A 27,685-nucleotide genomic window follows, 5' to 3' on the forward strand; every position below is an offset into this window, starting at 1 on the left:
CCACACCATGAATGCTTCCTGAGCATGGAGTTCCTTCAAAATGTGGCAGAATTTTTACTGTTTAAAGGGCAATACAATCTAAAAGCAAGCTACGCAGGGGTAGCTGAAGATTCTTTTCAACATATGTGAGAGCTACAGACCTATGGGAAAATTAAAAACGTCCTGAACTTTAATTCATTCCATCTGATCTCACCCTGCTGTAACTCCTGAGTTTGGTTACTTACCTGTAGAAAATTTCTCCTGAATTTCCATATTCAGTCTTTTTTTTCACATAGCACTGTTTGGCTCTGTAGTATATTCCAAGTATCTTTTAATTAGGACTGTCTAATACAAGTAAGAATGCTCTAACCTACAAGAGGAGATAACAAGCATTAGAAAGATCCGCTAAGAATGAAAAGATTCCTGAAGCATGACGGAGTTCATAGTTTGACAACAGACCTATGTCCAGTCTGTTACACTCGGAATTACACAGTAATGAGAACTCTGGAGGATGTTGGATGAACCCCCTACTACCATCCACTGCTATTTCTCTTAAAATTGTAATTTCTTGTTTTAACCACCTTTTTTCAAATGACAGAGTCCAGACCACAATTAAGACACATTCTGCAGTGGACCGATGTATCCTGGTTTAAAGAAGGTTCTGTAGTAACACCTGTAGCACACTTGCTCACCTCTGAGAGCTTTCTTAGCTAACCAGATAGAAGATATGTGAAGATTTTGATTTCCTTACTGGAAATTTCAGACATCAATGACAACCTCACAAAATAGATCACAACCTCACAAAACTCTTACATCTTACTACAGTTAACTCCACCCGCTCTTGCAAATTCTTCCCCTCTTTTTGTATAGACAGAATTTGAGCTGGTCTAAAAGGAGAAATGGATTGACTGCAGAACATAAGGAACACACTACAGACAGGAGAAATTATATTCAGCCCTGGAAAATTTAACATCTAAATGCTGTGATGAGGAATTTGAGACTGCGACTGATAAGCAGCTAGATAACAAAGCAGCAAGCATTATACTAGATGATTTATCAAGGTTCTCACAAGACACCCCTAATACTGTGCAGAGGGGAGATGCAGATCGGACAGGTTGAAATGCACCTTGTCAGGGTATACGGGATGAATAGAACACATGGTGTTGCAAATATATGGAGCTTAAGAATGTGCTTAGCATATGGATAAAATAATTAACCAATTAAAGACTCCATGCTAAATGTGCGATAGAAGCTGTTAGTAACGGAGGAACACAAGATAAGAGGTAGGTAAAGAAGAACTCTGTCTTGGATCTCCTTGTTTCAGCTAGCTGACATACTTAACTACTGAGAGCTCTTCTGTCACCAGTAACAGGGAGCACTTGTTCCCACTATGCTGTCCTAAAGAAAAACGTTGAATAAAATCATTGGACAAGTAATTTTTTCATCAATGCAACCGTGAGAAATGTCAGCAAAACCATCACAGGTAAAACAATTAGTATTTTTGTTTAGAGTTTGAAAAACATACGGTAATAAGATTTAAGGGCCACACTTTCAATCAAAATGTCAACTAGCTGTTCAAAACAAAAGGCACCTTCTACGCTGTGCCCTGAAGAACCTGCACCATGGCAAGCATTTGTCTTTCTACTCACTTGTGAAATTCCAGGTTGAGATGAGGGAATCCGTGGAAGGATCTTAAAACAGCATTGCAAGATGAATAGGATATTGTCACGGTATTATATTCAGTGTACACAAGCCATAAAATAGATAAAGGGGAAATGCATTCCCTAAGGCCCCAAAGTTAGCAAATGTTCTTTTATTACTTTACATCTTCCAGGTATTTTAAAAAAAAAATTAACTAATTACTGCTCACAGTACCCAGGAGGCAGAACGAAGCCGCATATAGCATTTGAAGTAAAAACCTGAGGCCATGCAAAAGTTGTCTCATTTGATGTTTCCTTTTAAACTTGGAACACAGTCCACGGACATTTTGAGTGAATATGAATCTTTCTGATATATTGAAATATAAGAAACTAACATTCCTAAGTGGAAACAAGAGGCAATTTATAAGGTTTATTGGGTTTTGCTTTGTTTAAATCCAAACGCCAGAAGAAAATTTGGAGAGGAATGTATTTGTGTATCAGGTATTAAACTTGGTAAAGAATGCTAACAAAGGCCATTGTAAAACATAAGTTTCTTTACTACACTTTAGTAAAATACTTAAGACTCCCAAATAATGAAGAATTACTACAGGTTATTAAAACCTGTATGAAACAAAGTCATTCCCGTTACCTCTACTGTGGAGATCACAAATAGACACACGTTGACGGCAGGTGTGAGGAACGTCTTTGGCTGCCTTCACCTACAAAAAAATCACTCCAATCCTAGTGAATGGCAGGATCAGTGGATTATGAAGTGTTTCATATAAATGCTTCCTAAGAGAGGTTTATAAACCTCAGTGGAGAAGCCAGCCCAACGATCATCTTCACCGAGCAGGCCATATATTTTAAGAACAGTAACAAAGCCTGAAAGTGGAAGGAAACCAGGCCCTTTAGGCCCTGTGTCATGGGGGGGGGGGGGGGGGCGGGGAATAACACTTTCAGGTCTGCAGCGGGATTTTCTTTCTGTGGAGAGAAGGGGCAGGTCAGACTCGCAGCGCCTCTCACTAAAGTTTTGTTCCAAAAAACGTTTGGGACTGAGGTGCGGTGGGCACCCCTCCTCCCTCAGCGACCTCGCCTTCCTCAGCCTCTTCCTCCTCAGCCTGCAAGAGGCCGAGGCAGGCAGCAAAGCCGCTGGGGGCACGTAATATATTTCCCCCACAACTAACGAAGCCGGGCGCAGGTGTGGGGCAGCCCTGATCGAGGCCAAGAGAGGGTGCGAGGACACTCGTAAGCAAGCAGCGCCCCGACACCGAGGCGAGCGGGGAGGAAGGCAGCGGTGCTGGGCGAACAGGGCCCCTCTCCCCAGCTCTGGGGGGGTCCTAGGGTGCCCGGGCCGGGCACCAGGAGGCGGGCAGGGCAGGGCAGGGCCGAGCCGAGCCGAGCCGAGCCGTGCCGGCGGGAGGCAGCGCGCTGAGGGGAAGAGCCGGCGCGCGTGGCGGGGAGGCGGCGCGGAGGGAGGGCAGGCCGGCTGCGGGAAGCGGGGCTCCGCGCTGGGACTGGTTCCTTCGCAGCCATTTTCTGTCCAACCAAACAGCCGATTTGCGGAGGGAGCCAACCAGGGCCGCACTGGAGGTTTGTGCCTGGCTCCGGCCAATGATTGGTAACCGGTTCCACTGCAGGCTCGAATGAAATGTCCGTCTCCCTCCCCGGGCCCCGGCGCCGCCGCCGCGCCGCCGCCGCGGGGACCAGGAAGTGGGGGGCGAGCAGCCCCGGGGCCCGGCCGCTCGCCGCTTTGTGCCGGCCGCGGGGAGCGGGGGGAGCGCCGCCGGGGAGCCGAGCCGAGCGGAGCCGAGCCGAGCGGGGAGGCGAAGCGAGGCGGGCGGGGAGCAGCAGCAGCAGGAGGAGGAGGAGGAGGAGGAGGCGGTGGGGGGGGGGGGGGCTCGGCACGGCCGCCCCCGCCGGTGCCCCCTCCGTCTGCGGGAGGCGCCCCCCCCTTTCCCGGCTCCATTTTGTGGCCGAGGAGGAGGAGAAGGAGGAGGCGGGGACGGGAGCGCAGTTGCCCCGCGGCCGTGCCCGCCGCGGGCCGGCCTGCCGCCGAGCCCCGCGCTGCCCCGGGGCCCCCCTGCGCGGCGGGGGGCGGCTTTGTGGCGGCCCCGCCGTGCCCGCTCCGCTCCCTTCCCCTCCCCTCGCCCCGGTGCGGGGGGCCGCGGCCCTGCCGCGCTTCTGGCGGGCCCCGCCACCACGCCCACGGCCGCCCGGTGCTGGGCCTGGGGTCGACGCCGTTGTGGCCGCCGCCGAGGCTCCCCAGAAGGGCGTTAGGTGCGGGGAGAGGCCCCGGGGTGCGGCGGGGAGCCACAATGAAGTGGCTGCCGGATAACGGGGAGCGCGGGGCGCCCTTCGGGCCGAAAGCAAGGGGTGAGAGACACCCGGCGAGCGGGTGTGTGGGGCACGGAGGGCGCAGGAGGGTGGTGGAGAGCGCTGGAGGCTTGGGTAGGACCATTTCGTTCTCCTGCCCCAGCGCCGGGTGCTGTTGCAGCGTTGAAGGTCAGGATGTGAGATCGATCAGTTCGCCGGGCTGGCGAACCCCAGCGACACCGGCGGGTTAACCAGTAACACGGGTGGCAGGTGGGAGGGATGGGTAGCTGGTTCCTCCTGGATGTCTGTCCGCGAAGCCGGCGTGCATTGTGCGAGCGAGAGACTCCCCTGGTTCCCAGGCATGCTTCCGTGTGCCAGCCACTGCTCCATCCAGAAACTGTAGTCAGTGATCCCGAAAGGAAGAACACCGTGTAGGTTATTCACAGGCAATCACATTGGAAAGGAAAACAACCACGTGTTCTAGTAATATTTCTGCAGCTATTAGGATGCACGAGATGAAAGAAATGTATTGCAGGTCCCATTGGAAGTGTAATACTGCAAGAATGCAAGACCAGTCAAATTCTAGCTTTACCAGTTCCATTGAGACTTAGCCAAAAAGATTTGGCTTTGTAAAGAGTTGTCATGTAAAAGTTATCTAGTGGGCTTGGATTGGTTTTGGGGGGGCAAAATAATTGCTGACAATGACCTGAACTTTTCAACATAGGCAGGGAAGTGAAAATGTGGATTTCAGCCCTTGCATATCTTGCCAATACATTGTTTGATTTGGATAGATGTTATTGTCAACTTAAAAACAAACAACAACAAAAAAGCATTGCCGCTTTCTCAAAAGGAGCCCAGGCAATAGCGGCGAAATGGAAGGATCTGCTTAGGACATTAGACATCTGGCTTTAATTGGCTTGCAGGAATGGAGAAATGGTGTTTATGCTTAATCATTAGCATAGCATTTTTAAACAGCGAACTTAGTGATTACTTTTTTTTAATTTCCTTTTGTGGCCTATGGCATGACAGCTCAATGTAAAGGAAAGATCCATTTGTAATTCTCTGGGAGATCCAGGATGGTTTAATCTGAATCATTATTTATGAGGTCTGCATGAGTTCCTTGTGCTCTGCATTGTGCAGGTGATTATATATGGTCTTGGCTGTTGGCATTTATAGCCATGGAGTTACATATGAAAGAAGCCAAGAAGACTGGATATTACTCTTTAGGCTTTAATATTTGACAATTACAGCAGTTCAAAGTTCAATACAGAACCTCTTATTTGTGGTAATAATTACATGAAGGGAGGGAGGCAGCGTACAGAATTTGAGAGGAAAAAGAAGGCAGTCCAAGATACCGTGAAGACAGGAAACATGAAACACTATTAAACTGTTTTGAAGTTGCATCTTCTTTTATCAAAATTAAAAAAAAAAAAAAAAAAAAAAGCGGGGGGAACACTTGTAAGCCACTTTTCAGTTGACATTTTTGCAACAATACTTTAGAGAAATGTATTTGGGAATTAATATTTTAGTGGCAGGATGCTCAGAAAAAGGGCAAAATATGCCACTGTACACACATGCCGATCAACATTTATAAATAACATTGATAGAATAAATTGAAGTGTCAACAGTTTCAATGATTTTGCCTGAAAATAGTGGCCTGTCCTGAAATAGCTTTGTGAAACTCTTGCCCTGTTGCTTGAGGGGAATAAATTGTTCTTGACAACTTACTTGAGATAATACCACAGTGATGGAAAAAACATAGTCAACTTACAAATGTTAGCAAATTTCTGAAAGAAAAAAGATTTATGGATTGCTGTTTTAGTAAACAGATGAGCTTAGTCTTTCACCAGAGATGCTAGGAAAGCACTAAAAACTTGATACGGAAACATTACAGGGCCCTTACAGTCAGTGTTGCAGCAGGAGGGAGCTGGGGCTGTGTTTCTTCATCACTGCTGCCCTGCTTTGGCTTCTGCAAAAAAAACAAAGGCACCTAAATTCCCTTGTTCATCTCAGGTTGTCTCCAGCTTCTCTCTCTTCTTTCTTACTGCCTGAAATGAAGTCATGGATGGTGAGACAGCTTCTCCATATCACCGATCCACTCACACTTGATGTAAAAATGTATGCATTGTTAGTCCACCTGTGTATATTGCAGCTAACGGTGTGTCTGAGCAGCTCCTCAGCGTGGGTAGGAGTCACCGCTTTCTAGAGCACAGCTGGATCCACGCTGCAGGGTGAGGGTGGAGGGAACTCATGGCCTGTGACATTAGGGCTGGTGAGATGGGCCATAAATGTGTCTGGCGTCATCAGATAGTGCTGATGTGTGGGGGAAGGTGGAAGGGTGGAGAGGCCCTGCTTGGATTTCATAGGGGGGAGGATTCCTCCCTGTGGTCCAGGGGAAGGAGCTCAGTGCAGGCTAACAAGTGTTAGTGAAGCTGTCGGGTTCTCTCGGCATCAATCTGCCACTCCTGAGGCTGTTCTGCTGGTGGGGAGAACACTGCGAGAGATTAGAGGAGCTCGAGATTGAGAGAGAGAGCACGGCTTCTGTTTGTGTTCCGGGCACGTGCCAAGGGGTTTTATCTTTACGTTTCTGTGGATCTGCTGGAATGATGCCCTGTGCCCGCGACTGCATTTCCCAGTCAGTGTTTTCTGCTGTAGGAGACAGTGCTTCGCTGCCAGGTGAGAATTCAGTGGAAAATCAAATTCTCCAGAAGTCACTGAAAATCAAAGGGAATTAATGCTGTATTTTCAAATTTAAAAAGTATTTCAGTATTTCGATGTAGGAGCAGCAAATGAAGGTACAGAAAGCCCAAGTAAAACCTCATTGTCTCTGTTGGATGTTATGTACAGGTTTTCAGGCTTACATTTCCTGTGGTAAGGGGTTGTGGCAAAATAAATCTACAACAGCTGAAGTAGTTAGTACCTATTACTTTAGTTACCATTTCTGTCCTGCTTCCATGGTAGGGACAGCCACATGGCAAGTTCCAAGTGCTTCAGTTCATTACATAAAATTTTCTGCTGTTCCTCTTGTGGGACAGCAGATTTGGGAGAGTGGTGGTGTGCATGAATACCTCGTTAAGTGCTTAGAAGACAAGACACACATGGTTTCCCATGAGAGACCAGTTTCACAAACTGCTGTCAGGTAATTCTGAAGGCAAGATCTTCCTATCTTTTTTTCTGTTTTTGCCTTTTATGCTCGCGTAAGTCTAAGACCCATCCTCTCCTCAGTGCTAGCAGTTCTGGGCTTGTTCTCACCTAGTTACCATTTGGCTGAGCCACAGATACCACTCTCTTAAGAGAGCTTTTAAGATTAAGCAGGATGCAAGATATCCTTTAAGGTAGTGAGGTTTTATTCATTCAGTGCAGATATATTCTGGGAACAGTCTGAGTTGTCAGCAGCTGACAGAAGCATATTTTTTTAAGCATCCCCCAGAAAACTTTTTACCAGATGGCTGTGTAAACCTGTATGTGCACTCACTTGCAGCTTATCATTGAGTTTTCTTTGACGCCCTTGATCTGGAGTGTTTCCCTTTCAACATATTTCTGGGGTTACTTTTCCTGGATCTGTTCATTTGTATCTTCTTGGTCTTCTCTATTAGAGATAACAGTGGCATGAAAAAAAATCAACTTTGTGCTGCTTCTGTGTTCAGATGCTTTTTCCCAACATAGAAACAGTCTCAAGTCGCACCAGGAGAGGTTTAGGTCAGCTGTCAGGAAGAATTTATTCACGGAAAGGGTGGTCAGGCATTGAACAGGCTGCCCAGGTGGAGTCCCCATCCCTGGAGGTATTTAAGAGGTGTGTGGATGTGGTGCTCAGGGACGTGGCTTAGCGGTGGGCTGAGTCATTAGGTGGATGGTTGGACTTGAGGATCTTAAGGGTCTTTTCCAACCTAAATGATTCTACAATTCCATGATTTCTAAAACTGACATGTTGTCACTTCTGACATCCTTGGTTCTTGGTCTTGGTTCAGTCAGTATGTGTATGTATGGAGAAGCTTCATTAATTTCCTTGTGCTGGAGGTGAAGGGTGATCTACAAAATGGAAGTGCGTTTCACAAATGTGCAGTTTAGTTTACAAAACTGCAGTTTAGTGTAGTGCCTGCTACTAAACAATGTGTTGGGAGCCCTCCTTCTTCATGTGATTCAGTGGCCACACAGATGCAGGAGACACCACCTTGTATTAAAAAACATCGCAATTTCTGCATGCCAAAACTGCCACCGTGCAAACGAGATATATAGTCTGCAAATAGTGTTTTTAAGAAAGTTGTGGCAGGTCTAAGGGCTGCTCTGAGATTACCCACCCACCCAGCCCCTTTCTGAACATGAATTTTAGGATTATATCTTCCAGGACTCTGTCTGTTCATGAAATTTAACAGCTACTTCCATCCAAAGAAGTCACTCTTTTCCTACTAAGCCTGCCAGCTTAAGAATTGCTGTTTTTTTTAGTCTCCTAGGAACTTCAGTTACTGCAGGCAGCATGTTGTTTCTATGCTACGTTGTATTGCATTTTCAGAGCAACTATAGTGACACTGGAAGGTTGTGCTGTTTTTTTTTTTGTTTGCTTTGAGGGAAATTAATTAGAAACGTATTTAGAGCAGTATTTTCTCAGGGTTGGATTGTGCTGTATGTATTACGGATTCTGTGCTGACATTCAGTGTTAAATATATGGTGATTTAAGTGACTGCTTGAGTTTTGATCATCTGAAGTTTAAACTGTAATACCTGAACAAACAACTGTGTGTTCATGTGAAGTAAGATAGAAGTGGCCACATTTTTAGGCAAGGTCATGTTTGTGTCAAACTCTGAACTCAAAGAGATATTAGTAGGGTGACTGTACAATATATTAAGTGCAGTTGCTAAATTCAAATACCGTGATCTAGTGTTGAACTAAAAAACAAAATGAAATCTGACTGCAGTTCTCCCACAGAACTTGCTGGGGTTGGAGTAATGTGTAGAAATGCTGCTCCTTCTCATAGAATCATTAAGGTTCGAAAAGACCTTCAAGATCATCTGGTCCAACCATCCCCCTACTACCACTATCACCCACTAACCATGTCCTTAAGCACCACGTCCAACCTTTCCTTGAACACCCCCAGGGACGGTGACTCCACCACCTCCCTGGGCAACCCATTCCAGTGCCTGACTGCTCTTTCTGAGAAGAAATGTCTCCTCATTTCCAACCTGAACCTCCCCTGGTGCAACTTGAGGCCATTCCCTCTAGTCGTATCACTCGTTACCTGTGAGAAGAGGCCAACCCACAGCTCCCCACACCTTCCTTTCAGGTAGTTGCAGAGAGCAATAAGGTCTGCCCTGAGCCTCCTCTTCTCCAGACTAAACAGCCCCAGTTCCCTCAGCCACTCCTCACAGGACTTGTGCTCCAGGCCCTTCACCAGCTTCGTAGCCTGTCTCTGGACATGCTCCAGGGCCTCAATGTCCTTCTGTAGTGAGGGGCCCAAAACTTTTCGCCATGAAGCCAGCCCAGCAATGGAGCAGGCTCCTGGGGCGGTTGGGCCCTCTCCATCCATGGTGGTCTTTGAGACACAACTGGACGAAGCCCTGAGCAACCCGCTCTGAGCTCAGAGCTGACCCTGCTTCAAGCAGAGGGTTGGGCTGGAGACCTCCTGAGCCCCTTCCAGCCATAATTTCCCCCGTGATCCAGCCAAATTGTCCCATGATCCTGGATTAGCACCTGGCCCTGCCAAGTGTTACACAGAAGGGTGTTATGCTGCCCATACTCTGCTGCCCCAAGGTTGTCCTGGCAGCTAAAAACCTTTCTTACAGTAATACCCACAGAAGTAATTTCAGTATATAGTAGGCTGTCAATGCCTGTGTGCTTTATCAGAGACAGATCTGCCTTTTTCTTTTGCGAGCCTTTTCCTTTCAGTTTTGCTGATCTAATTGCTGGTTTTGATTAGTAATGTTGATAAGCTTCCCCTCAGAAAATTCTTGCTAATTATCAGATGACACACATAAGTAGAAATGGAAATGTGGACACAGAAAAGAATAAAAGTAAATATGGAACCTGGAGGATGCATTAATCTAATGAGGTCAAAGCTGCCAAGAGATGCAGGAGGCTTTTAGAAGAGACTCAAACAGGAATTGTCTTTTGAAGGCCAGTGGGGCTAATGAAAGCGTGTTGGTTCCTTAATGTTACAGGGGCTTGGCAGTAAAGCTTCAGATGGGTATGTATGGAGATGCTTTAGTGTTTACCTAGTGCTAGACACTAAGGATAATGCACAAAATGCAAGTGCCTGCAGAATGGGTGAGCAGACACAAGTGAATTGTCACATCACTGCAGAAATTTGAAGAATATTGCAGTCAGAAGAAGGAAACATTTCAGAAGATATGGTTCATAGAAAAGCAAAAAAAGAAAGAAACGGGGGTGGAGGGGAACCTCAAGGCATTTAAAATAGAGCTGGGGCTGAATAAACTCAAAGTTTGTGGAGTCCATAATTTGGAGTTAAATTCAGAGCTGAAACTGAGAACAAGACTACCAGAAAATCCGAAATTAATTTTGGAAGCAGCTTTTGGGATATAGCCGACTGCAGAATGTAATCACTTCAGATTGAGGAAGGAAAAGTGACACAACTGTTTTAAGGAAGGGTGATGTCAGTTTTCGTGTTCTTGGTGCTCAGGATTGCAATATCCTTGCGTTGTCATTACAGTGAGCTGAGTAAGCAAAGTCTAGACCCTTTGGAAAATTGAAAATCAGCGTTAAGCGAAGAGCCTGCAGCGTGCAGACAGAGTGAATTGGCATGGCAGTTGGCACACGGAAAGCTAAAGTATAAAGTGCTGCCCTTCCTTTGGACAGAGCTGCTGTGTGAGAGGCAAAAACATTTTACAAATGCCCATCAAAAATGACCAGAAGTGCCTTTAAAAAAGCAGCAGGTGCATGTGTGCAGCATTCAGTACGGTGAAGAAGAGGTAGAAGAGTTTTTCCTTGAAACGGCGCCAAGGCCACCTCCAGCGGTGGCACCATTGCCGTGAATGTGAGCAGCACTCAGGTTACTTGCGCATCTGTGGCCAAGCGTGGCACCGGATGCTGCTTCAAAGTTTGAAAGCAAAAACCCAGCCCTTGTGGCCACAGGCGAAGTTCAGATTTGAGAGAGGCTGAATTACTCATGTTTCTGGTAGGTGCAAAAATAGCACAAGTTTGCCTCCACCCCCACTTTCAGGCAGATGGAGGCAGGTGAGCTGCAGGGGCTCGGCGACAATAAAATCCTTCCCTTTCCACCGCTCCCTGTTGGGACAGAGGTGGTTCCCTAAGGACAGGCAAGGTACCTGCATCTCGCAGGGCTGTGCGTGGTGGTGGGGCCAGCAGGAACAGCTGTGGCAGGAGGAGCATGGGGATGGCACGGGGTGCCAAATGGGGATGGCAGAGCTGACTGTCTAGGAGCAGGTGAACAACAGAGTGTTAGCAGACTTGTCAGATGTTATCCACAGCCAAGAAAATCTGGAGCAAAGGTGTCTGTAAACACACTCAAATATATCTTTAAATCTGTGAGCCAATGTTGAAAGAGATCTGCATGTGCTGGGAGCCCCTTCTCCATCCATAATTTTTTGCATCGTTTCCTCTCTCCAAAAGTAGCATCATTACAATCTTAAGTATTTAAAAACAAACCACAAAAACCTGATATCTGGGAAGTATGGGAGCTAAATGCTCTGGAAAAGTTTATTTTTTAATACACTAATTTTCAAGACATCTGCAACTGGAAAAAAGCCAAGATTGCTCAAGTTTTAAGAGACTCAAATTCCGACTTGTACTTGGCACCATTAAAGTAACCCCTTTGAAAGTAGAACCGTTGTCTGCCACAGTTTTATATTGGTCTGAGCTTTCTACTGAGCACCTGATGGTAGCGTTTGAGAAATTTCATTATTCCTCTAGAAAAGCAAATGTGATGTGGTAACTGGTTGCCTGGGCAGAAGCATTTGCTGTTGTATATATGAGCGTTGTGTCCTGTGACAAAATGTGGATGCAACAGGCAGTGATGTACTGGATTGCTGCTTACTTGTGGAAAGCCCTTACTAAAGGGATACAAGCTTTTAAGGGAGGTAGGAGGTATCTTTGCATTTTTTTGCCTCCACGGGAGAAGGAAGTGCAATGTGTTCAAAGTCTCTGGTGAAGCAGCAGGCTTCAGAGCAGTACTGTGAGATACCTTACTCATTTACAAAGTAAATTTATTCCCAAATTTTGGGACTTACCAACAAATAACTGGGATAGAAGGATGGGAAGGGCAGGCACATCTCTTGGACTCCTCTGGCTGAAATGTGGTCAGTGCCTCCTGGGACAAAGGCAGCAAGGAAGGGAGTGCAGCCCTTTTGGCATCCCTCCTCCTAGCATTTAAATCACCTACTGAACTCCAACCCAGTCTCTAAAGCCTGAAGGAGAAGAGTTCTTGTTGGCCACCAGGTAGGAGTATTGTGAGAGGAGCAAAGGATGCCCAGAGGAGTGAGGCAGGGCGGAAGCAGGGGAAGCAAAGGCAAGCATGACTCAGAAGACACCCAGGAGTGACTGATGCCTCAGGAAGGATGAGGATGCAGAGCTGGTCCTGAGGTCTGGCTAGGAAAAGTTTGTCAACTTGAGAAAAGCTGCTTGGGCAATGGAAAGCAAAGTGTGCACTTTGTAGAAGAACTGTAGGTAAAGCATTTGGTGAGCTGGGGTTAGGTTTCGAGAGCTGTTCAGAGAAACAGATGCCTTGATCTGTTCTGGTCAGCCTGTCATGGCAACCACACAAGGCTGCTATCTGTATTTGTGGTGCATGGCCTGTGCCTTCAGCTGAATTTCTGGGGAGATTTCACAAAGCAGTTTCATTATTTTCACTGTCAGAAGCAGCTAACAATTTGCCTGTGACGTGTTCTGTAGACTTCAGAGTTCAGACCCACAGCTGAAATTCAGCTGGGACTTGAAGAATAATGTCAAAAGCATCTTGTACTACTGTATGAGTAATCTTAGGTGGCCTTACTACTGAAAAAATAATGAAACTCCACTTTTTGTTGTTACTTTGCAAGATAAGGGGAGCAAAACTACTTTTAAGCACTTCACTTGTTAGCACGATCTTGCAGTTTAGTCTGATTGCCTGTGGTTTTGCATTTTCATCTTCATAGGTGCTTGACCCTGATACCTAATCTGGGAACGGGCAATGGTTTGTCCAAAAAAAAAAAGTTACTATAAGTGCTAACCTTTGTTTTAATGGAATGTATAAACCTACCTCTCCTTTAGTTAAGTTCCTTTAACTTCTCATTTTTGTATGAATGAGAGAAATAGCTGCAATAATTCTTTAGTATGTTGCATCTGAAGAACTGATCAAAACCAAAACAATGAGTAAAGCTCGGCACCAAGGAGTGTGCTGTTCTCAAATGGCCAAATACTTAACGCTCTGTAAAAATTGGTCTCATAAGCTTCTTAAAGTGCTGTTTTTCAGCAATAGCTGCACTTCCGGCACCGCAAACGTACCTGAAAGCATTGCTTCTTCTGGTTTTAGATGGACGGTGATAGCTCCACGACAGATGCTTCTCAGTTAGGAATTGCTGGAGATTACATTGGTGGCAGTCACTATGTGATACAGCCTCATGATGGTAAGAAATGTACCAGTAAATACTACTGTTTCTCTCTGTGTACAGTTTCCTTCCACCTCTTGTACAGTTCTCTGCTGTCAGTTCTCAACCTAAGAATTTGCAATTATTTGTATTCATAATGCCTCATTGCATAACGCATTTTTCCTGCAGTCTGAAGGTGGATTTTAGATTTATCAGTGTTGATACAGTGTCCTTGGGGGTGATGACAAAACAAGAAAAACACAACTCGTTGTTTTAGGAAAGAATTTTTATTTTGACCTGACATTAAGAATGCTTGGTTTTCAGCAGCCACATAAATTTCTGTGCATGGTAAGATAAATATGATATTGAACACCCATAAAGATACCCTGATGTTACATCTGTTGCTTTTTGCGGTTATTTCTACAATGTTAATACACTAGTCTTTCAAAAATGATTAATCTTTCAGTGTAATATTTTAAACTTGATTAATTATTGCCTGTTGTCTATCAAATACAATTTCTGCTAACTTTTCTTTACTTCATTAGACACAGAGGACAGCATGAATGATCATGAAGATACAAATGGGTCAAAAGAGAGTTTTAGAGAACAAGATATCTATCTTCCAATTGCAAATGTTGCAAGGATAATGAAAAACGCTATACCCCAAACAGGAAAGGTAATGTTCTTGTCTGGTAAAGAAAGTGTGTTAATGAGTTTTACTCCTTCCTCTGAGTGAACTTAAGTTGGTAGAACAATAAACCAGGATCATTTGGAAATGTTGGAGGAAAGCCTTCAAAATAAATAAAATCTGTCCACTTTTCTTAGGGTTCTGAAAGCTTTTTATAATTTCCATAATTACAGGAGCCTCAACTCTTTAGAGTGCTCTTCATAGGGCTTTCAAGGGCGTTTTTTTTCAAAGATGTGTTCTCTGAAATTATCATAACAAGGCAGACTTGGTGAAAATCTCATGTTGGCAAGAACATTTTCTATGTAATTCTCTCCTATGAAATTTAATCTTGTGCTTTGATTGAGTTGTTTAAAATATGGAATAAGTGAAATATAGTAGGGGAAATAAAAATCTATTTCTCATCCTGAAGGAAAGCAAATGGTTAGTCTTCCATTGCCTGAATTTTTACATATCCAAATGCCAAAATTACCTAAGAAGCCTGCCTTATATCATGTAGTAAGTAAAGCCAGATATCGAAAGACTTCTTTTATTTCTTTCTTCTAAGAACAGACCTTCTAAATCAATTTTAAGCTGAGACTAGTTATAATTGTTTGAATATTCTACCAGTTGATCTTAAAACTTTACAGGACTCCTATTACTTGCCATTTGTCTATTGTATTCCAGTACATTTTGCCCAACTAACTTTTTTTTCTAGCTAAGGCTGCCTTTTTTTTCTGAGATCCCTTTAAATAGAAGGCGAAATTTTCTTGCATCTGCTTGTACTTCATAGTGTTTAGGGCTTTCTGGAGATCTGGGTGTTACATTTATATCTTTTCTGTGAAAATTTCTTCACTGGTCCATATTGTCATGAATTTTAGCAATCAAGATGAGATTTTTCTCAAGAATTTAGCATATGGGTTGATGAGCTATCTTGAAAAATCAGGGAGGTCTTTGTGAAAAGCTGCAAGGGAAGCTGTTGGCTGATGAGTACTTCTGAAAATCTGGCTCTATTCCTCTGAAAATATCAGAGGAACTAGTAAAGATTCTACATATTGTTACTGCTTCATATAAAAAAAGAAAATACAAACAGGTTCTTAACATGTGAAGAATAAGAATCTTAATTATTATAATTCTTCATTTGGATCCTGTCAGCTTCCCAAGTAATCGTGAGTAATGGTTGCTGTTGTTTTAAGTCAGGTAAATTACTTTTGTCCAGCTGAAAACCATAATCAAATTTATTTCATTCTTGCCAGGGGCATATGTTTCTTCAGTTGAACTCTCATTTGCAAAATTTATACCAGAATATTAAAGCACTAGAGAAGCTCACCGCTAGGCATATATTTTAATCCCTTAATCCGGTCAGGATAAAAATACTTGTCATTGCCAGGTTTGTGGGAATGTACTACAGTGGGGTTGGAGCTGCTGGGTCTATTGAAAGGAAAGTGAAAGTGGACTGTGATATTGTAATGAACAGGTTGAAAGAGAAGTAGTAGGTAAGCAAATTCAGGCACAATACTGAGATGCATCTACATATAAAACCTGGTACAGAACACAATTATGAGTTCGGGAGATCCTGGCACTTGGTTGTTCTGCTTGAAATAGTAAAACTTCAGTTAAAATCATGTTGCAGCTGTGCTTCCACAGAGCAGTGATGACATCCAGTGGTTCCCTCATACAGTTGTTGCCTAAATGGGTATTATTATCAGGCTTTGGGATGCTTCCTTTAATATCTATTGCAACCTATTGTGCTTTTTTTAGTTTTTGTTCTGTTTTGTGTTTTTAGTTTTCTTTCGTCTTGATGAATCAATTTGTGATATTTTTTTTTCTCCCTAGATTGCTAAGGATGCAAAAGAATGTGTGCAAGAGTGTGTAAGTGAATTCATCAGCTTTATAACGTCAGAAGCAAGTGAGAGGTGTCACCAAGAGAAAAGAAAGACCATTAATGGAGAAGATATTCTCTTTGCCATGTCTACCTTGGGATTTGATAGCTATGTTGAACCTTTGAAGTTATACCTCCAAAAATTCAGAGAGGTTGGTATATACTTCAGTATTTTCTCATTTATTTGACCTGATTGTGTTTATTCTTAGCTCTACGTCATAATTGTGTAATGGCTAACTTGAATCTCACAGCTATTGTCAGGGACCAATTGGGACTACTGTGATGTTTTAAAATGTTCCAGAACCTATCAAGAGGGGGAAAAAAATAAAGGCATTTTGTTTAGACTTGCTGATTCAAAGCAGTTAGAGCTTTCAACTGAATAACTTTTCTCTAATATATTGTTGGTAGTAAATCATTCTGTTCTTTAAAGGTGCCTATTAAGAATACTTAATTCGATCTTTGGGTTCAATCAATAAAACTGTACTAGACAACATCCTCTGAGGATCTGGCCTAATGCCTATTGCTTTTCTGGGCTTCAGATATGCAAAAGAAAGTTTTTTTTCTCATGTTGGAATAATTATTCGCACAGAAGGCTATCTGCTACAGTGGTGTTGTAATCTGTTTGTTTTTCTTTACTTTTTTCTTAGTTTGCTTTTGATACTTCGTACCTGATAATTATGTGATCGAAGCACTTTTCTTTATCCCTTCTCTAGCAGAAAGTGACTTATTTTTTTCCTTTCAGAAATTTGTATTTTCTAAAAAAGAAGTTGCTTCTGCTTGAGATTTTTGTTCTTTTTTTCCTCCCTCTTGCTGTTTGGAGACCAAAGAAAATTTTCTTCTTTACTTTGTATTCTGCTACCTCAGAATACCAGATTTAACCAAACAAACCAAAGGCATTTTTATCCAATGACCTCCCTTCTTTATAAACCTGAATGAAGAAATTGTTCAGGGTTAAAATAATCATGGGAAGAAGAAAGAAAATAAGCTTGGTTTTACTGGCATGAGTGAAGCAGGGATGTCTGAATTAACAGTACTGTAGAAAACGATGTTCTTCAGGCTTTCTCCGTTCTGGAAATCAAAATTTTTTCAATTAATGGCACTAAGACTCATTAGTGGTATTTAATTTGCTGATAGCACTTTAAACTTCCCTTTTCCAGAAGATAGTTTTTTATGGTGGATTGTGAGAGGGTGTTTAACTGAGTAACAGGAGGTGAAATCTAAAAGTTGAAGCACTGCCGTCTGCTGTCTTTTTCTACTTCTCTATAGCAGTTACAGCACTTTGGATGGCACAGGCATGTGCATTAATTAAAAATGCAAGTGGTGCCGAGCTAGTTGCAGTTCTTCTGGAGAAGTCTGAAGTTAGGTCTATTCTACTCTTCTTCTGAAAGGTCTATTTTTTGCAGATGTATATGCTGTGGTAGCAGAGCATTGGGATTGGTCTTCGGCTAGGTGAATGGTTTGGATGTTTTTTCCTATCAATTTTAAACACCCATTCCCTCTTCAGGGTACTGTATGAAGTGCTGTTTTGAAGCTTATGCGTTTATTCTCCATCAAACAGTTGCAGAGAACACATTTCTTACCTTTAGTATTTTTCTGTGTGTTCTTATGTAGTAGTATAGATCATCAAACTTCACAGTTTTACAACTGCATGCATATGACTAGGAGCCTTGGCTTTCTGTGCTGATACCATTTCTGGCTCTAGTCCTTGCTGTGGGGAAAGAAATCCAATATCTTGGTTTTAAATGTCAACCCTTAGTTGTATGAGGATGGCGCTTGCATATTGTTGGTAAGCAAATGTTGCACACTCAGTAGTTCTGAGGTTCTGTGATTTCTTGTAAATGTGCTGACTGCTCCTGGGTTACTGCAGATCTCTGACTCTGTGCAGCAGCTGAAAACCTTTTCTACTCAATTTTATAGAGTTTTTGTTTCTGAGGAGTATGGCTAAGATGAAAAACACTCTTTATGTATTCTCATACTATGCACAGTCTTAAATACAGTAGTTTTGCAGGTCTTGGATTTCAAACTCCAGCTCAACTTCCAAACCTTGGATAGAGATCTTGGGTCCTTGAAACAATCTCACACCAACAATTCTCTAATACAAATCCTTTTTTTCTTCTCACCAGGCAATGAAAGGAGAAAAGGGAATTGGGGGAACAGTTACAACTGGAGATGGTCTAAGTGAGGAGCTCACAGAGGAAGCATTTAGTAAGTAATACTCCTTAATTGATTTCATTATTACTATGGCTTTTCAAAAGATAGCATTTCCTTTAGACATCAAAACTCTTAACTGAGGAGGACATTCTGGACTGACAGCTTGTGTTACATCCCCTGAGGCTTTCATTTGAGATGTCTGGAGTATACCCTGTGCCAAGATAAACTCTTCCCAGTCAGTAGAACGTACAGTCAGAATTCTAGTAATAGGTAATGTCAACTCTGGAAGATCTTTAAATATATACATTAGGGACAGTATTTTTCTCTACACATAAACACATATTGTAATAAAAGATGCAGACTTGAATTTTATCTTTTATTTTTTTTAAATAGCTACACATTTAGGCTCCATTTCTTCTACTTGCAAGACTGTTGGGGAAAAACTAAAGTAAACATCATGTGATGACTTGGGGAGCTGGTCTTTGAGAGAGAACCAGAGGAGAACATCATCTTCACAGAATTCTAAAACAATTAATATTTCTTATGTATTCAAAAGAACGAACAGATAAGCACCTAAAAAGTATAGGGGAAGGAACATCATATGCATTCGCTATAATTTTTCTTCCTTATGCTGTGAATTAAGGCCTGATGCTTGTTGGGTCCCTGCTTTGGTTTTGTTGGTGCTGGATTCTTGCTTAGCCTTCATCTTGTCTTTTAAATGTTAAGGTGGTATAGGAATTAAGGGGTGTGGCTCTTGTCATAGTTACTGATGAGATTTATTTTTTTCACCTAAGTACCTGATAAATCTTCTCTTTAAAATCAGTGGTATACTACAGAACTAGCAAAAATTCAAAGCCTGAGGACTGAGATGAGCTACTCAGGTTCTGAAACAGAACACTTTGCTACTAGTTTGATGACTTTAGCTATACAAAACAGTAGAGACTCTTATGCTCTCTCCTAGGTTGAAAGATAAGTTCATAAAACTGACTGGAATTTAAGGATCTAAACCTAAATACTACAGGGGACTTGCAGAAAGCTTGCCTTTTTTTTTTTATTTTCCGATTAAAGATTAGGAAATGCAAATAGCGAACTCTTATCTGTACTCACTTATGTAATAGTTCTTGGTTCAGAAGTAGTAGGGTACCAACAAAACTATAGACCCAATTTATTTACCTTGGGTATGTTGCTTGTAGTTCCTGGATTGCAGCTATTGGAGGTCTGTCCAGCTTGAAAGGTTGTCAAATCAATATATAGATATTGTTCTAAAAGCTGTATCTTGTATATACTCTGGTCTGCTCTTCATGCATTTAAACTGCAGCTCAGGAGTTGAAGGGGAAAAATAGTTGGAATGTTTTGATTGTGTCTGCATCCAGTACCTTTTTTGGGCCAAGAGGCGAGTTCACTAAAAGTTTTTTTCTCAGGGATGCTCATGCTCTGCTTGGCCTGAGTACAATGCCCACCAGAAATTGTAAACCAGAAAGAAGGAATCCCATTCCATCTGTGGATGCTCTGACCCCTTAACAAATTTGATACGGCCCCCATTAAGTGGCAGAAGGCTGAAGATCTGCTCCTACCCCCTTTTTCAAGTATCTCAGGCCTGGGAGCCTCAGTGTGCTCTATGAAGTAAGCGTTAACCTGCTGTGATTAGAAAAGAGCAGCTTTGGAAGAGAATACTAAGTCCTGGCAGGGTGCCAAAGGAGATGTTGCAGTAGCAGATAACAGAAGAGGAGGAAAAAATATGTCTCTGAAGTAGCTGATTGTGTCGTGTGCTGCAGGCATTCCTCTCCATGGAGGTGCAGCTGTAGATCCCTTCAGGGTGATGGTCTTGCTGCAGCAGTAGTAAAAACCGTGCTACTGCAGCACAGCCCTGAGCTCTTGGTCTTAGATCTTCACCACAGGTTAATGCTGGGTCTCTGACCCGGCTGTGTTGGATATGGAACACGTGTTGAAGGGCATTAAAATTTTAGACCTGACCAAGCCGTTCCTAACTCTGATCTTAATGCATCGCTTAATGTGCAGCTTAAGTGTTTGAAAGCTAATACAGTGATGTTAAGCAAAACCAAGCATCGGCTTTCATATCAAAGCTGTTAGGATTATGCTGGTTTTGGATTTTTATGGGGTTTGCATCTTATTTGTACATAGTAACAGCCATAATTCAGAACAGCAAAAAGTCCCGTTTTTTGTCTCCTAGTGGAGAATGGTATGCTATAGTAACTTACAACTTGGAAGTTTTGCTGCTTTACTTCCAACTAACAATTGTAACATGTATTTACTCTGAATGTCACAGAGCTTACCATATGCGTTACTGTCAGGGTTTGACTTAGAGCATCACTCCCTGAATTTTCTCCCCAGATGTCAGAATTGCTTTTTACTCAGTTCATTGGCCTTGTCTTTCCTCTGTGAAATTCAGAGCTTTGGTGTGGTACCCTGAAAGGAATGCTGAAGTCATCTAGCATAATGTCAGGTCTTTGGCTTCCTGTCAATACCTCTGCCAGTGCTTCTTTCTTTTTTTTTTTTTTTTTTTTTTGTCATTGCCTGCCTCTGTTCATCTCTGCCACCTTTCATGCTTTTTCCACGTTCGGGTCCCTATTTTTATAAAGAAGCATGACTTTTTCTCTGGGTTTCTCGTTCAGATATGTGCAGATTCAGTGATGAAAAATCAGATAATGGATTTTGATTCTGAAGTACTAATGGGAATAAGCTCGTTGACACTTAACACTCAGTAACAAGCATGACTGAACGCAGCGTAGTATGTAGCTGTCCTGAGAGGAACTGCTCCATAGTCCCAGAGTGGACCACAACTAAATGTTATTTAAGTGACAGATGCTACAAACAGGGCTTCATGTATCCTGCAGATCATGTCTAACTCTCTTTAAATGCTTTTTCTTTCAGCTAATCAGTTGCCAGCAGGCTTAATAACTACAGACGGCCAACAGCAGAATGTTATGGTCTATACAACGTCATACCAACAGGTACAGTATCCCGTCATCTGTTCTCCCTTCTGCTGCTAACATTCAGACGCTAGTTCAGCTGCCTTGTTCTGAAAAACAAAAATCAATGATTTAGTCTTTTGGTGGCTGTCATGACATTCCAACGCTCTGACAACTCAAGGCTGCTAACTGTGATGCAATTTCAAAAAAAAAGGTTACACTGAACGTAAGCTTCCATTTTCTTTCTGTAGATCTCCGGTGTTCAACAAATTCAGTTCTCATGATTTGAAGACAACTTTGGATCTGGGAGCATGAGACGCAGAAGCAGTGAAACTCTAACAAAAAGACAGTTTTAATGACTGGTGGAGAGATTTATCTCTTTGTATATTAAATAGCTGTAATGTAGCTACCTGAAGCTAGACTAATTGAGGTGTGAATTCTGACTCAAATCTTTTTCATGAATGATTTTAAAAAAAAAAAAACAAATTGGATTTTAAAGGTATTAAAGTATTTTTGTTTTGTACAAGAGTTTGTTGCTCTGTATAACTCCTGTATGCATTGTATATTGCAATTTATTACTGTCAGAGATTTGTAGACAGTTTCTTATTTTCATATTGAATCATGTTACTTTTGTAATTCAGGTAAACAGCTGGGTTAATTCATGTTTACCCTTTGAATAAAAATGTAAGGGTAAAGTTCATTTTTGAATGCAAGTTGCCTTTATTATAAAGATTGAGTTGGTCTTGGTTATGTAACTTGTCTTGCATGACAACCTCAACTAACTTTAGATGTCAGTATATTTATTGAAATTTTGAAAGGGACTTTTTCTCATGAAACTAGCAGCTCAGAAGAATTGCTACAACTGTTTTTTTTATATAACTTGGGAATTAAAAGTTAATCAGAAACAAACGATGCTCTACTCCAGCTAGAGATTTAGAGCTTATCAACAGTGTTAATTAAAACACTGATTGTGTATGATGCAGGACTTTTTTTTTTTTTTTTTCAGTTGCATTAACTCCTTAGACGTACTTTGCTATGTTTAAGGTAGTCTTTGTGCTACTGAAATAACTTCCTTTTTATGTATGCTTTTTAGAATCCAAAACTTAGAAATTTGATGGTAGTGGGGGGCGGGTGGGGGGATTTTATAGTCCTTGTGGTAAAAGACCTCATTTTAACTTTTTACTGAAATGTTTTAAGGTTTCTTGCGAGACTGTGGGAATTCAAATGTGTTAGCAACTTTCTGTGTACAGGCTGCGTGTGTGTGTGTGTATGTGAGCGAGTGAAACTTGGACAAGTGATACAAATCTGAAATGAAAGACAGACTTCAAGTTTGCTGTCTCTTTTCTGGTTTTGCAATAAACTCTAGATAATGTAGTTCTGTATGTTTAGTGAGCTGTTCTTAGTAGCATTGCTGTGCTTTAATAATTGGGTGGGTAATTCTGTTAGATGCCATTTCTTAGCCCATTAGGATAGGGGTGGTGGTTTTAGTAATTATCTTATTTGGACTAAATTTTGGAACCTTTGATATTTTTACTGTTTGCAGTTGACTGAAATCTAATAATTATCTTTCCATATACCTGCCATTAATTTAAACAAACCACACCTTAAATCTATTGCCATATAATTTCTTGCTGGTTTTGTCTTTCAAAAAAAAAACAGAACACAAAAGCGTTTAATAATGGAAAAATAGCTTCAACTAAGACGCCCCAGAAGCCTGAAATAGCCGGTTCTTTGTTACTCAAAAACTTTTATGTATGCGTGGATTTCAACAGTGTTTCTTACAAATCAGCATTATGCTGCCAGAGCCTCTGGAGGAGATCCAGTGTATCCCGTAGCAGTCTGGGCAGATGTTCTGGGTTTTGTGGCAGTCTGTCATTCTTCAGCAGCTATGACTAAACGAATGGAGTTTTTCATTAAATATACAACTGAATAACATGATCAGTACAAGAGCCCCTTCTCTTTGTATTCTGTTTATTTGAGGCCGTCATACCCTCTTCTCAATTGCATCCAAATCTGCAATGGAGAAAGCTGTGATTACAGCTAAGGAGAAGCTGTAGGTTTGGCAGCTGAACATGCACAAAGGGAGGCAAGGTCATCTGTCTCATTTGCTTGATAGCAGCTATATTTTCCTCAAACTGCCTGCTCTTCTGAGAGTTTAGGTGTAAGTGTTTTCTTGAGTTTGTGGTTTGTGTACCATCAAAGGTGCAAAGGAGCTGATAGTGGTTTGTTTTGCTTTTTCTATATTCACTCCCACCCCATTCCTCCCCCCAAGGCTGACGGACAAAACTACATGAGCCTTGTTTATTCACTTCTTGAAAAAACACGTACAAGTAATAGTACAGTACATTGTTTGGTTGCTTTCTGAGGCAATCTACTAAAGCTTGTGGGGTACTGTAGTGCTGATAAAGCACATATGGTCCTATGCATGGAAACCACCGAGGGAACTTACCTAATTTATACTAGTCAGTGCTGGTAGTTAGCACAACCACTCAACCACTGTGGAGTTCTTAATTTTGTTTAAAAAAGAACGCATTCTCACTTTCCTGTTTATAAGTACTCATCCTTTAAAAGTGGCTTATATCAAAAATGAGTGACCATTCGTGTTGTATCCCATCTGCTTCTACAAAACTGCCCTTGTTGTTTCCCTGAATGTTTTGTTTGAACTAACAGCCCTGAATTGGCCTTGAGATTAAGACAGCAGTGGCAATTTGTGCTAAAACTTTGGAGAAAGGTTACTCAAAATAGCACTGATGCTCAAAGACCTTTTTTCAAGCGGTGACTTTTTAGGTACCTCTCCATGGGACACATTTTACTACCTTAGCTTACTGGATTTCTGTGTGCCTTGATCCTTGTAATCTTTCTTTGTACAGTGTTCAGGGTGGTTTTTAAAAGCACAAACACTATCTCTAATCAAAATGCAGTCACAAGAAAAGCTGCTTTCGTTACAGGTTTGTGAGAAACACTCTGTAGCCAGTAACATAGGCTCAGGCGAGGATCTCAGTAAAGTAGCATTTTTATTCGCGATTGCAATGGCGGGCGTCCCACAAGCAGGAGCGCGCCTCCTAGTCACATAGTACAGTTTATAGACTTTATTTCTCGACAGCCGGGACCCTTCACTGTTTCCCCATTGACTTGGTAATCCAGGTTCACAACCTATCCGATGCTTCGCAGACAACACATGGCTTTCAGTGGCCAGCCTGTTATTTTTCAGATTTCTTTTGACTTTTTTACTCTTTGAGGTGGTAATGTTTCTTCACTTATCTGACTTGACACTGTGATTTTCGCCTAATTGCACTAAGGAGTCTTTTTGTCTGCATTGTTAAGCTTTCTTATCACTGCAAACGTATCTCAATTCCACATTCCTTCCCTCTAAACAATGTAACTCTGGGAACAAAAAAGTTGTTTTTGCACACAGGTTTAATGGGATCTGAGGCTCTGCCTTTACCAGTCATGCTGATGTACGTATGCATGTTTACTGTTGTATTTATTCCTTGGCTCTGGTCTCTGCTACACACTAAGATATGTCTGGATGTTGTAGTTAGGGAGTTGTGGCATGAGGCAGTACATCTAAATATCAACTGTGACCCATGCTTATCTGCCCCAAAATCAGTATGAATTATGTGGGCTATACTTTTAAGTAGCTGTCTTCCTTGAAAGGCCCCCTAAATGGGGTGAATCAAGTCAGCTAAATAGCTGGTCCCTACTGCAGAGTTTCACAATGATGCCCACTAACGTGCTCTAAACATCCGTAGGTGCAGAAGGATGGAAATCGATTTCTCTCTTGCCTTCAGCAGAAGGGGAAGCATATGGGCCACTGCACATACACAGGAGGTGCAGAGAGCACAGTAGAGGGCTGAGGGCTACTATTTTCCCCACCACCTCGCTGTCATGATAAGAGCTGGCAGCAGCCTTGCTTATAGCTATAAAATTATTCATTTTGTAGAGCTTTGGATGTGATTAATGTTCCAGTTAAGTCATGCAGACTTTCTGCTTCAACTATATTTACAGAGAGAAGATAATGTGCTTGTAAATCACTGCGTTCCCAAATTGTGCGAGCTAAACTTTTTTCAATTTTAATTTGCAGTGAATAAAGGAAAGGAAGCTTTTCAGTTAAATGTAAGTGAATTTTCTTACGTTTGTAAACCAAAATCTTATATGTAGATTCTAGGATGAATAATGCTGTAGGGAACTACCTTTTGTAGAGTACAAGGCCTCCAGAGGCAGAAGTTAAATATTGATAATGCAGACGTATTCCTGTTTCAAAAAGGTTTGGTGAAAAGAACAAGAGCAGTGGTGGGAGGATGCCTTTGGCTGTGGTAGTGTTTAAGACGTACCCAGTTAAAAGCATGGATCCATTTCTCCTCTTTGAAAATAAGAGATACTGTTTTGGCATAATCACTCCCTTTCACCCTTCAAAATGCTGGAAAAAAAAAGTTATATTTAAGCAACTAAAGATTGATCTGTTTACCTATTGATTTGTGAAATCAGCATGATGGTGGACTGCATGCCACAGCTGACCCTCTGCATGTAAAAATTTCATGGAAAGCTCTGTAGAAATTCAGTGCAAATTCCACTTGCACTCACATCCAAGGCCAAATACCCTTGGGAATGAGTGCGGTTTGCTCGTATGCACAATAGTTTCCAAATTGGTGCCAGCTGCACTGAGCTTATTAAATTGCAGTCTCCGGCTCTGGCTGCAGAGGCAGCTACCCTGGTTTAGGAAACCCTCCAGGCACCCTGCCAGGGTCATTTCCTGGAATATCTTATTGCAGCATGCTGGGCAGGAGGATCCATTTATCAGACACAATGAGACACCTGATTTGCCTTTGTATGAAAGAAAGCTGCTGGGGAGAACAGCGTCCTTGAGGCCAAAAATTGAACTTGGGTGTGCCTGAGACTGAATGTGGCCCAGCCCCTACAGAATCAGAGACAACAGCTGACTTTAGGACAGCTCTGCCTGAAAGGGGTTGGTTCTGGCTAACAAATTGCAGCCTTTCGTGGCTCAGTAATCACCCCCAGAAGGCTCACAGCTGACCCCATTAAAGCTTGGGTCCCGTCAACGGAGAGGAGAGCACAGCGCCGACAGAAGGACTCCGGGATGCGCAGGTTTGTCCCTGGGAGTCCGGCTTCTCAGCCCTGGCCACGAAACCCAAGTCCAGCCAGACACCTAAGCTCCCCGCGCAACATAAGACGCCGGGAAAAACAATCTGGTGAGCAGAAAGCCTCCTGGAGCCAGGCGGTAGGAAAAGCTAAGTGCTGGGGGAGAAGGGAAGGGAGCCAAAAGTCTCACCTCGAGCCAGCTGGAAAGTGTTTGTGCCACGGACTAGCAGGCTCCATCCTTTTGGGGCGGTAACGTTGAGACCAGGGGCCCAGGGAGCACTGCACCGGAGGCTGGGTCAGCCCTTGCTCTATTCAAAACCAGTAGCAGCAGCCACGGTTTACAAATGAAGCAACTAAAATGGCCTTTTTTTCTTTCCTTTTTTATTTTATTTTATTTATTTTTTTTTTTACCAGCTCCAAGCTGCCAGGCTGTGCTAGGTGGCTTGACACCATGTGCACAAGATCAGCCTGAAAACGGCTGCTCCGGCTCATTTCTTGCTTTCAGAGCAGCCTTGGGCTGGGGGAGATGCCAGGCCAGCAGCAGTCGCAGGCACAGCAGAGCACACCAGGGCTGTGGGCGGGTTGGGGGTGGGTTGCTGGTGAAAAACAGAGCAAAACCCACAGCAAGGCCTGAGGGGCTGCAGGCTGGGGTGTCCAGCAGGCATCTTGGGATTTAGTAATATAATATCCTTTTAAGTCCTCTGCTATGTGCCTGTGTTTTTTGATCTGGTCCAAAGTGTTTCTCTTGAGTGGGTGCACTGAGATCAAGCTCTGTACCCGCCAGAAAAAGACATGTTGGTGATATTTGGCAATTCTTTGTTGTCTGGCTTGAAGGCTTTCATGTTGCTTCAGATGGCTTGGCAGCACCTTCCTACAGCTTTATCTTTGTAACTTGTCAAAGGCGAGAGACTTAGAAGAACAGACTAGAGCTCTGTCTTTCAGGAGATGACTGTCACCACCACCCCAATCCAAAACCTCACCAAAGGTGGCAAGGCCACTTTCCCAGTGCTCGGGGGGAGCAGGCTCCATATGAAGATAGAATAAGTGGACAGGAGGACTGTCTATAAAGGCAACTTTTAAGAAGAATTAGCTCCTCCCGAGCGATCACGACTTGCTGTTGGAGCCGTATCTCCAGCTAACCCCCGCCTCTTCAATTTGCAGAGAACCCTGGCTTTGGGAGCCCACCATTTCCCATGCTCTACACTTTTCGCTCTCAGGAGTGGGCTTTGTTCGTGCCCTCTGCTCCTCTGTAATCTGCCCCTAGTGGTATTTTAAGTGTTAACCTCTATCAACCAGCTCATATGCCCAGTTAGCATTGCTACCAGTGGCTTGAAGTAAAATCCTCCCAAGGCCTGCAGCGGCTGTAAGAGACATCAGACACTGTCCATTTAGTTTCACTTGAGCTTCAAATCTTCACTTAGAATTCCTTATATTGGAAGAAGGTGCATCAACTCAAGCAGCAGATATTGCAAGTCCCATTCTTACCGAGCCCT

At 42.8% G+C, this 27,685-nt stretch overlaps 1 protein-coding gene across 6 annotated transcripts; it reads left to right on the plus strand.

Moving 5' to 3' along the window:
• The first annotated feature begins 2,843 nt into the window (after window positions 1-2,843).
• Window positions 2,844-21,792, plus strand: NFYB (nuclear transcription factor Y subunit beta). Of its 6 annotated transcripts, none has more exons than XM_040560370.1 (7): window positions 2,844-2,864; window positions 13,411-13,504; window positions 14,011-14,141; window positions 15,966-16,163; window positions 18,135-18,216; window positions 21,055-21,134; window positions 21,344-21,792. In XM_040560370.1, exons 2-7 carry the CDS (start codon window positions 13,411-13,413, stop codon window positions 21,374-21,376), a joined length of 618 nt encoding a protein of 205 aa, XP_040416304.1. In that variant the 5' UTR covers window positions 2,844-2,864; the 3' UTR covers window positions 21,377-21,792. The 6 variants fall into 6 exon arrangements, with proteins under 6 accessions (XP_040416304.1, XP_040416257.1, XP_040416295.1 ...); XM_040560323.1 differs by lacking the exon at window positions 2,844-2,864 and adding an exon at window positions 3,069-3,209; XM_040560361.1 differs by lacking the exon at window positions 2,844-2,864 and adding an exon at window positions 3,092-3,237.
• Window positions 21,793-27,685: the final 5,893 nt, after the last annotated feature.

The sequence above is a fragment of the Cygnus olor genome, chromosome 1 (assembly GCF_009769625.2).
Source record: "Cygnus olor isolate bCygOlo1 chromosome 1, bCygOlo1.pri.v2, whole genome shotgun sequence".
Taxonomy (NCBI): Eukaryota; Metazoa; Chordata; class Aves; order Anseriformes; family Anatidae; genus Cygnus; species Cygnus olor.

Excerpts from the sequence above, each read along its gene's own strand:
- NFYB (XM_040560370.1), top strand. The coding sequence starts at position 13,411 with ATGGACGGTGATAGCTCCACGACAGATGCTTCTCAGTTAGGAATTGCT. Across the intron at positions 16,164-18,134 it reads ACCTCCAAAAATTCAGAGAG|GCAATGAAAGGAGAAAAGGG; the intron begins GTTGGTATATAC and ends TCTTCTCACCAG. Across the intron at positions 18,217-21,054 it reads GCTCACAGAGGAAGCATTTA|CTAATCAGTTGCCAGCAGGC; the intron begins GTAAGTAATACT and ends TTTTTCTTTCAG.